The sequence below is a fragment of the Amblyraja radiata genome, chromosome 9 (genome assembly GCF_010909765.2).
Source record: "Amblyraja radiata isolate CabotCenter1 chromosome 9, sAmbRad1.1.pri, whole genome shotgun sequence".
Lineage (NCBI taxonomy): Eukaryota > Metazoa > Chordata > Chondrichthyes > Rajiformes > Rajidae > Amblyraja > Amblyraja radiata.
The window spans coordinates 46,008,644-46,019,212 of NC_045964.1; the positions used below are offsets into that span (position 1 = coordinate 46,008,644).

The 10,569-nt window shown below is 43.6% G+C and overlaps 1 protein-coding gene across 2 annotated transcripts in view; it reads right to left on the reverse strand.

Annotated features, from left to right (window-relative positions):
* gpr137c (G protein-coupled receptor 137C) overlaps window positions 1-9,964 on the reverse strand; it is a 32,763-nt gene extending 22,799 nt beyond the window's left edge. For both annotated transcript variants that reach the window (XM_033027283.1, XM_033027282.1), the window contains exon 1: window positions 9,507-9,964. In XM_033027283.1, coding sequence (XP_032883174.1) covers window positions 9,507-9,881 — 375 coding nt within the window. In that variant the 5' untranslated portion in view covers window positions 9,882-9,964. The remainder of the gene's footprint in view (window positions 1-9,506) is intronic.
* Window positions 9,965-10,569: the final 605 nt, after the last annotated feature.

A 10,569-nucleotide genomic window follows, 5' to 3' on the forward strand; every position in this document is an offset into this window, starting at 1 on the left:
TGGGAGAGGAGAGAAGCAGGAATGATGGGGGTGATTTAGATTTAAAATCTGTTCAAATGCACTGACGTTTCTGCATAGTTGTACAACAAAATAGTTTAATAATTCCTTATGTTATGTATGCAGTACAAATGCATGCCTTTTCTCTCCAACTCTGATCAGCTCCATCCTCACGTCTTGGCATGCATTTCTCCTGAAGGACGATAACATTTTGCATCCGTTTTTCAAAATGCGGACAAAATTAATTGTTGACCCGAATAGCTGAAACTCATAGCATTTACCTGCTACAGTGAGAATGTTTTAGTTTAAAGATACAGCAGGGAACAGGTCCTTCAGCCCACGCAAATCATTGATCACCAGTTCACACTAGTTCTATGTTATCTCACTGTTGCATCCACTCCTGACACACCAAGGGCATTTTACAGAGAATAATTAACCTATAAACCTAAAAATATTTGGGATGTGGGAGGAACAAATGGAGGCTACCTACACGGTCACAGGAAAATCATGCAAACTCTACATAAACAGCAGCAGAGTTCAAGATCGAAATTGGGACGCTAGTACTGCGAGGCAGCAGCTCTACCAGCAGTACCACCCAATGTATTAAACGGTTTACTCAATGTAAACGTTTGGTCCAATGTACATGGGTTTGGTGGGAGAGGGATGGCAAATAAATGATGATTCTGTTAGAGTACATCTAGAAACATAGAAAATAGGTGCAAGCGGAGGTCATTCAGCCCTTCGAGCCAGCACCGACAGACCTAGATCTCAAGACAAACTACAGTGGAGAAGGGGCAGAAACTGCTTTCAACTTCCATTGACAGAGTGCAGAGGGCAATGCAACATTTCATTTTGCTAAGCCAGATTTCACAAGCAAGAACGATTGCAATTTAGACACTAGAGCGAAACGTCTAGCCAGAAAACTATTTCCTTCACTGCAGCCAGTCTACTTATAGGAGCCATCCTATGCTTAATTATCCTTGAATGGTTACCCTTAGGAGGTTAATGAAACAATGCTTTGCATTATGCACCGTCCACAATGAATTTGGCAACGTCTTAATCAGTTACACAAGTTACAGTTAATGATAAACAATATTTACTTTGAAACCATTTAGAAATGCAACTCGCGAGAGCCAATAACCAGTGGCACTTTGATTTGAACAATTTTAAAGACCAGTGACTTGTAGTTTTCATGCAGCTTTCAAATCAGAATACAAATTAGTTTTCCCCCCTATTTGTTCCAACCATCCACATTTGATACGGACATTCAATGTTTAGATAAGCAATCTCTCCACAGCCGTGGAGATCATATCAACAGGATTTCTTCTGAAGGTTGGCTTTGTGGCCATCTCGTGTCTACAAAAGAAAATTCTGTCTGAACTAAATGAGTTGGAAAGGTTATGGATTTTTAATTAACTGAGAATAGAGGCCATGGAATGCCTCTGAATAGTTGCAGTTGATTTTCAAGAAATGACTGTCCAAATGAGATTTGGGGAAATTACTTTTTTTTCTTTTTTTTTTTATTAAACAAAAAATTCTCAGCACAAGCTTAAGAAAAATGATAACAAAATTGACCAAAGCAAGTTATTTTATCCTAACCATTTTCCAGGGAAAATATTTTTATTTTCCACTTGTTCTCCCACCCTTCAGAAATATACTAATTGATAAGGGTGCAAGTGTAGAAATATTTAATCAAAAACACACACTTTTACAGAAACAAATCGTTCAGCAATTAGCAATATAGAGTTTAAAACTCTTCATTTTGTAGACTTGGAGGAAAGGTTTTCTGGTTCTGGGAGAAAAATCAGAAAAAACAATGAGAACAGGATAAATATGCCTGTGTAGGAAGGAACTACAGATGCTGGTTTACACCGAAGATAGACACAAAATGCTGGAGTAACTCAATAGCTGAGCGAGACTGAGTCTGAAGAAGGGTCTCAATCTATAATGTCACCCATTCCTTCTCTCCAGAGATGCAGCCCATCCCACTAAATCATCCCAGCATTTTGTGTTCATCTTCAGGATAAATATGCCTATTCAGTTAATTAAGGTCATAGGTGATAGGAGCAGCATTTGGACCATTTGGCACATCAAGTCTTTTTCGCCATTCAATCGTGGCTGATCTATCTCCCCCCTAACCCCATTCTCCTGGCTTTCCCCATAACCCCTGGCACCCGTATTAGTCAGGAATCTATCTCTGCCTTAAAAATATCCATTGGCTTGGCCTCCACAGCCTTTTGTGGCAGCATTCCACAGGTTCACCACCCTCTGACTAAAAAAGTTCTTCCTATCTCCTTCCTAAAGGAATGCCCTTTAATTCTGAGGCTATGACCTTTAGTCCTAGATTCTCCCACTAGTGGAAACATCCTCTCCATATCCACTCTATCCACGCCTTCCACTATTCATCAAGTTCACAGTTCCGTCAAATGCTCCGTCATCAGAGCTGATGGCACTACAACTACCAATAGGAAAGCTAAGGTATATGATATAGTGAAATCAAAATCCATTGAAAGTAACTTTTCTACTTTAAATATTTTGATATTAGTAATCTTCCAGGGTATTATATATTTTAAATTGCATCCGTTTTAATATGTGATGGAATGTTTATAGCTAAATTTTAAAGCAGCACGTTTCCTGGTTATTTTCAATGCAAGGTTTACAACTTATCGTATTATATTGTATCCTTTTTGAAGCTGTAAGCAAAAAGTCATATATGGGTTTTGCTTCCCCCACCCCAGATCAGAGGTATTTGAAACAATTTGATATAATTTCAATAGTTTTCAAATATTTAATTTCAAATAGTTAATCTATTAATAGTTTTAGAGGCTTACAAGTCAAATGTGAATTTAGTCCATCACCCCGTAAGGATTCAAGATTCAAACTATTGCTTTAATAATATATTTGAAGCCACCATTAGCACCTTAGCAAGAGGATCCTCGACTTTCTCATTGACTGACCACAATCGTACGAATTGGCAACATTTCCTCCTCGATAACCATCAGCACAGGAGCACCTGTGGCCCTGGTTTGCTCACTCTATACCCATGGCTGTGTAGCCAAGCGCAGCCAAGCGCAGCTCCAACGTCATCTTTAAATTCACCAATGATACCGCAACAATGATACTGCCATTGTTGGACTAATTACCGGTAATGATGAGTCACAGGGTGGAGATTGACATTCTGTTTAAATGGTGCCAGAACAACAACCTTGACCTGCCTGGGGCCCAGCACATTGATGCAATCACAAAGAAAGCTCATCAATCCCTCTACTTTATTGGAAGATTGAGGAGATTTGGTCTGTTGCCAAATATGCTATTGGATTTCTACACGTACAAAAGAGAATATTCTGGTTGGTCACATCATGACCTGGTTTGGTAACTCGATTGCCCAGAAATGAAGGAAGCTGTAGAGTGGTAGACATTACCCAGACCATGTGTTTAAAAAGGAACTGCAGATGCTGGACAATCGAAGGCAGACAAAAATGCTGGAGAAACTTAGCGGGTGAGGCAGCATCTATAGAATGAAGGAAATAGGCAACGTTTCGGGCCAGAACCCTTGTTCAGACTGATGTCAGGGTGGGGGGGTCGGGAAGAAGAAAGGAAGAGGAGGAGCCAGAGGGCTAGAGGGAGAGCTGAGAAGGGGAGGAGAAAGTGAGGACTACCTGAAATTAGAGAAGTCAATGTTCATACCGCTGGGGTACAAACTGCCCAAGTGAAATATGAGGTGCAATTGGAGGAGTAGCATCTCATATTTTGCTTGAGCAGTTTGTACCCTAGCGGTATGAATATTGACTTCTCTAATTTCAGGTAGTCCTTACAGTCGCCTCCCCTTCTCAGTTCTCCCTCTAGCCCTCTGGCTCCTCTTCTTCCTTTTTTCTTCCCGCCCCCCCACCCTCACAGCAGTCTGAAGAAGGGTTTCGGCCCGAAACGTTGCCAATTTCCTTCGCTCCATAGATGCTGCCTCACCCGCTGAGTTTCTCCAGCATTTTTGTCTACCATCACAGGTACTGATCTCCCCACTATCAAAAGGATCAACAGGTGGCTCTGCCTCTAAAAGACAGCCTATTTCAACAAAGACCCACACCACACAGCCCACACTCATAGAAACATAGAAAATAGGTGCAGGAGGAGGCTATTCGGCCCTTCGAACCAGCACCGCCATTCATTGTGATCATGGCTGATTGTCCCCCATCAATAACCCGTGCCTGCCTTCTCCCCATATCCCTTGACTCCACTAGCCCCTAGAGCTCTATCTAACTCTCTCTTAAATCCATCCAGTGACTTGGCATCCACTGCCCTCTGTGGCAGGGAATTCCATAAATTCACAACTCTCTGGGTGAAAACGTTTTTTTTCACCTCAGTCTTAAATGATCCCTTTATTCTAAGACTGTGGCCCCTGGTTCTGGACTCGCCCCACATTGGGAAATTTTTTCCTGCATCTAGCTTGTCCAGTCCTTTTATAATTTTATAAGTTTCTATATGAGAGCCTCTCATCCTTCTAAACTTCAGTGAATACAAGCCTAGTCTTTTCAATCTTTCCTCATATGACAGTCCTGCCACCCCAGGGATCAATCTCGTGAACTTATGCTGCACTGCCTTAATCACAAGGATGTCCTTCCTCAAATTAGGAGACCAAAACTGTACACAATACTCCAGATGTGGTCTCACCAGAGCCCTACGCAACTGCAGAAGAACCTCTTTACTCCTATACTGAAATCCTCTTGTTATGAAGGATACATTCCATTAGCTTTCTTCACTGCCTGCTGTACCTGTAAGCCAACTTTCAGTGACCGGTATACAAGGACGCCCAGGTCTCTCTGCACCTCCCCCTTACCTAACCTAACCCCATTGAGATAATAATCTGCCCCCTTGTTTTTGCCGCAAAAGTGGATAACCTCACATTTATCTGTATTATACTGCATCTGCCACGCATCTGCCCACTCACTCACCCTGTCCAGGTCACCCTGCAACCTCCTAACATCCTCTTCACAGTTCACACTGCCACCCAGCTTTGTGTCATCCGTTAACTTGCTAGTGTTGCTCTTCCAAATATATATGGTATACAGTTGCGGCCCCAACACCGAGCCTTGCGGCACTCCACTCGCCACTGCCTGCCATTCTGAAAAGGACCAGTTCACTCCTACTCTTTGCTTCCGGTCTGCCAACCAATTTTCTATCCATGTCACCACCCTACCCCCAATGCCATGTGCTCTAATTTTAGTCACCAGTCTCCCGTGCGGGACCGTATCAAAGGATTTCTGAAAGTCTAGATACACTATATCCACTGGCACCTCTTCATCCATTTTACTTGTCATATCCTCAAAAAATTCCAGAAGATTAGTCAAGCATGATTTCCCTTTCATAAATCCATGTTGACTTGGACTAATCCTTTTACTGCTATCCAAATACCCCATTATTACCTCTTTAATAATTGACTCCAGCATCTTTCCCAACACCGAAGTCAGGCTAACTGGTCAGCAATTCCCCGTTTTCTCTCTCGCTCCTTTCTTGAAAAGAGGGATAACATTAGCTATCCTCCAATCCACAGGAACTGATCCTGAATCTATTGAATATTGGAAAATGATCACCAATGCGTCCACTATTTCTAGAGCCACCTCCCCGAGGACCCTGGGATGCAGACCATCAAGCCCAGGGGATTTATCATCCTTCAGTCCCATTAGCCTACCCAATACTATTTCTCACCTAATGAAAATTTCTTTCAGTTCCTCTACCCCCTTAGATCCTCTGTCCTCCAGTACATCTGAGAGATTGTTTGTGTCTTCCTTAGTGAAGACAGGTCCGAAGTACCCATTCAAATCTTCTGCCATTTCCTTGTTGCCTATAATAATTTCACCCGTGTCTGCCTTCAAGGGACCCACATTTGACTTTGCTACTCTTTTTCCCTTAACATATCTAAATAAACTTTTACTGTCCTTCTTTATATTCCTAGCCAGCTTCCCTTCATACTTCATCTTTTCAGCCCGTATTACCCATTTTGTTTCCTTCTGTTGCCCTATGAAAGTTTCCCAATCCCCTGTCTTCCAGCTACTCTTTGCTGTGTTATACATCCTTTCTTTTAGTTTTATTCTATCCCTAACTTCCTTTGTCAGCCACGGTTGCCCTCTACTCCCCATAGAATCTTTCTTCCTTTTTGGAATGAAATGATCCTGCGCCTTCCAGATTATGCCCAGAAATTCCTGCCATTGCTGTTCCACCATCATTCCTGCTAGGATCCCTTTCCAGTCTACCTTGGCCAGCCCCCCTCTCATGCCTTCATAGTCCCCTTTGTTCAACTGCATCACTGACACTTCTGATTTAACTTTCTCCTTCTCAAATTGCAGATTAAAACTAATCATATTATGATCACTACCTCCTTTACCTCAAGTTCTCTTATCATATCTGGTTCATTGGACAACACTATATCCAGAATTGCCTTTTCTCTGGTCGGCTCCATTACAAGCTGCTCTAAGAACCCATCTCGGAGGCCTTCTACAAATTCTCTTTTTTGGGGTCCTGAACCAACCTGATTTTCCCAGTCTACCTGCATATTGAAATCCCCCATCACCATAGTGGCATTACCTTTGTTACATGCCAGTTTTAACGCCTGCTGCATCTTACACCCTACATCCGGGCTACTATTTGGGGGTCTGTAGATAACACCAATTAGTGTCTTCTTGCCTTTACAATTCCTCAACTCAATCCACAGTGACTCTACCTCGTCAGTCCCTATGTCTTCCCTTGCAAGGGACTGAATTCCATCCCTCACCAGCAGAGCTACCCCCCCTCCTCTGCCCACCTGCCTGTCCTTTCTATAGGATGTATAAACCTGAACATAAGTTCCCAGGCTCGATCCTCCTGCAGCCACGTCTCAGTAATCCCCACAATGTCATATCTACCAACCTCTAACTGAGCCTCAAGCTCATCTACTTTACTTCTTATACTTCGTGCATTCATATACAATACTTTTAATTCCTTACGCATCTCACCTTTCACATCGATCCCTATTACACTTGGCCATACTCTCCTATCCCTTTGTGAGCTTCATTTCCTGTTAATTCTGGGGTCATTAACTATCCCTTTACTCTCTTTCCCTTTAACTCCATCGTCGACTATCCCATTTGACACCCCACCCCCGTTATTCAGCTTAAAACCACCCGTGTAGCAATGGCAAACCTGCCTGCCAGAATGCTGGTCCCCCACCTGTTAAGATACAATCCGTCCCTTTTGTACAGTTCCCCCTTACTCCAAAACAGATCCCAGTGGTCTAAGAATATAAATCCCTGCCCCCTGCACCAGTTCCTCAGCCACACATTCAGGTCCCGTATCTCCATTCCTGCTCTCGCCAGCACGAGGAACTGGAAGCAAACCGGAGATAACCACCCTGGAGGTCCTGCTTTTCAGCATTTTTCCAAGCTCTCTAAAGTAACGTTGCAGAATATTCATCCCCTTCTTTCCGACATCGTTTGTGCCGACATGCACTACCACGTCCGGCTGTTCACCTTAGCCCTTGAGGATTTTCTGCACTCTGTCCGTGACATCCTGGATCCTGGCTCCAGGAAGGCAGCACACCATCCTCGAATCCCGTCTGTTCCTGCAGAAACCCCTGTCTGTACCTCTCACAATGGAGTCTCCAACTACAATGGCATTGTCTGATGTTGGCCTCTTTGGTTTTGGCTCAACAGCCCTTTTTGCTTCGCAAGCCAGTCCGCCGCTCAGTGTGATAACGTCTTCTGTCCCGACAGCTTCTAAGTGGGTGAACCTGTTCACAAGAGGTACATCACCTGGGGACGTTTGCGTTCCATGTTTCCCTCCCTTTCTCACCGTCACCCACCTTCTCTCTTCCAGTACCTTAGTCTTCTCGCGACTACATTTGTCTGTGTGTTATTGCTTTAATGGCCCTATAAAATTGCAGCAAGTAAGAAATTCATTGTTTCTTGTATCAAATTTCTGTGGTACAATCAAAATTACAAGTCATTATTCAGAAGGTAACAACTTCACATTTTTAAGCCCCAATATCTCTCAAGTACACACACTGATCTCAAGTGAAGCAGGAGGATGTGAAAAAGGTATTGTGCCTGCTCCAGCATGAATAGAGCTGATCAAGACCAATCTCAACTCTATCTTCCTCCCTCATCCCCACAACCTTTTATTCTCCTATAGTCCAAAAATCTGTTAGCCTTGAAAGCATGCAATGACCCAATGATCTCTAGGGCAGAGAATTACAACATTTCATAATTTTGAGGAAGACACCAGCATGGAGGACATGACAAGGAGCAAGATAAGGGGGTCTAGACACTAGGGTCAAAGTAATATAGCACAAATAATGCTGGATCAAGTGGATAATAGCAACTACATTCGCTGTCAGTGAAAAGTAAAGACATATTGAAATTATTGCATCAACATAACTTGGGAAGTTCAGTGGGAATGGTGTATAATGAAAACTTATGCCAGTTCTGTATAACATTGGAAATATTTGCAAATTACGTAGAAAGCACACAATTTCGTAACACTATGCATTCCTGAAGTTTAATATCTGTATCTGATCATGTTGACATTTTACGCAATGTTTTTGAAACCAACCAGTTAGGGCAGAAGTTTAAGGCTCGTGTGGGGATCACAAACACCAGTGGCCTGTTGTGCAATGCCCCCACGCCGATGTTGTTGCCTCTATAAATCAATTTCCCCAACATCAATCCGGTGACACAAATCGGATACCAAATGTATTTCCGAATGCACTTTAAAAACAGTAATTATATCTACAACTTCATGATAACATTAATACTCGTGAAGCATTAAAATAAAGGTTTTGCATCGTTGTAGGACGGAATTGATAGTACTGAATAAATAGATACCAGAAGCCTGGATTGAATTCGTTTTGTAAAACAGTTTGCTCCACCAAAGCCTTCGCTAAAGTTTAACACCTGCAACCCAATCGCTTTATTCGTGATGCGACACGATTAATTGCTTGGATTAAAGTAGTTACAAATTAATATACCATCAGATTTACGAATGACCATTCTATCCACTTTGGGAAATTATGTGATCAGGATTTCTAGCAATCATTAGAATGGAGGAAAAAAAAACATGCAACTGACAAAAAATGTTTTGCATTAAACAGTCGAGCGCTGCATTGAAACCAAGAGGCAGTAAAAGCAATAAACGTCTTAAGTAGTATTTATCCAACATCAGAATGACCCGGTTGCAACTGTTTTTTTCTAAGGTTAGGACTCAAATATCACCAGAACAAAACAAGACTGTCAAATCTCTATCACCGCCATCTACATTTGTCTCAGGAATTAGGACAGTTGAAATCGGTATGATACAATCTGATTTACATCTTAGAACAAGCAAGGCCGGCTGTTATCTCTGTATTAACAAGGACAAAGACATCAGCGGTTTGGCTAATGCGCTGTGGTCTCTGGAGACTACAGTGACAATTATCAGTAAAATACATACAAAATTGATATTGAAATCAATTTCTATTTTTAAACTTTTCCTTGCTATCAACGTACCTGTGCAAAATAAAGATTTAGCAGACACAAGGTGAAGAACTGCAAACATACAGGGAAACAATACAGCAGCCAGTAAGGCAAAGGCTCCAGTTGATTGGCTTGGACACAATTTTTAAAGTAAAACGAAAACAGGGTAGTCCTCAAGCCGGCCCATAGCAAACAGAGAAACAGAAACACAGTCTGGTAACTGAAGCGCTTGTGCTTGTAGTGCAGGACCAGCCAGAGCTGCAGGTACACGAAGAGGAAGAGCAGGGAGTAGAGAGCGGTGTAGACCACGGTCAAGCCCAGCTCCACTGAGGGAGGCACGGCAGCCTGCATCGGCCTGTCGGGAGCCGCCGTCAGCCAAGAGGAGGGAGCGGAGCGCTGCAGGGACATGGTGGTGGGGGTATGGAGCACTTGGTGCTGCGGTAACTACTGCGCAGCCACCTCCATCCGCGCGTCCGCCAGCTACATCAGCTGTAACAAAACGCAGGCTGGCGGCCCGCCCCCCTCCCGCCTTAAAGCCCCTGATTGGCTCAGAGGCCAATTGCATACGTGAGCGGGCTGGAGCAGAATACAGGCTGACGTCACGCCCCCTGCCCTGTACCTGCCTCTGATTGGTGAACCTGGCGGTCAATCAGCCATGCGTCCCGCCCCCTGTTGCGTAATTGTCTCTGATTGGTGAATCCTGCAGTCGGGCAGGGGCGGCTTGCAACAATGGAAAACAACCTGCCGTCCCGCCCCTTGCCTCTGGTTGGAGAACCCGCTAGTCAATCAGCCACGCGTCCCGCCTCCTTACCCACAGTGGCCTGGTGTTTGGTGTATCCGACAGTCAATCACACACGAGGGCGGGCTGCAACAATTGAAATCAAAGGAGTCTGAAGAAGGGTTTCGGCCCGAAACGTTGCCTATTTCCTTCGCGCCATAGATGCTGCTGCACCCGCTGAGTTTCTCCAGCATTTTTCTGTACAATAGAAATTAAAGGTTGACACAAAATGCTGGAATAACTCAGCGGGACAGGCAGCCTCTCTGGAGAGGGGAATGGGTGACGTTTCGAGACGCTTCTTCAGACTGATGTCAGGGG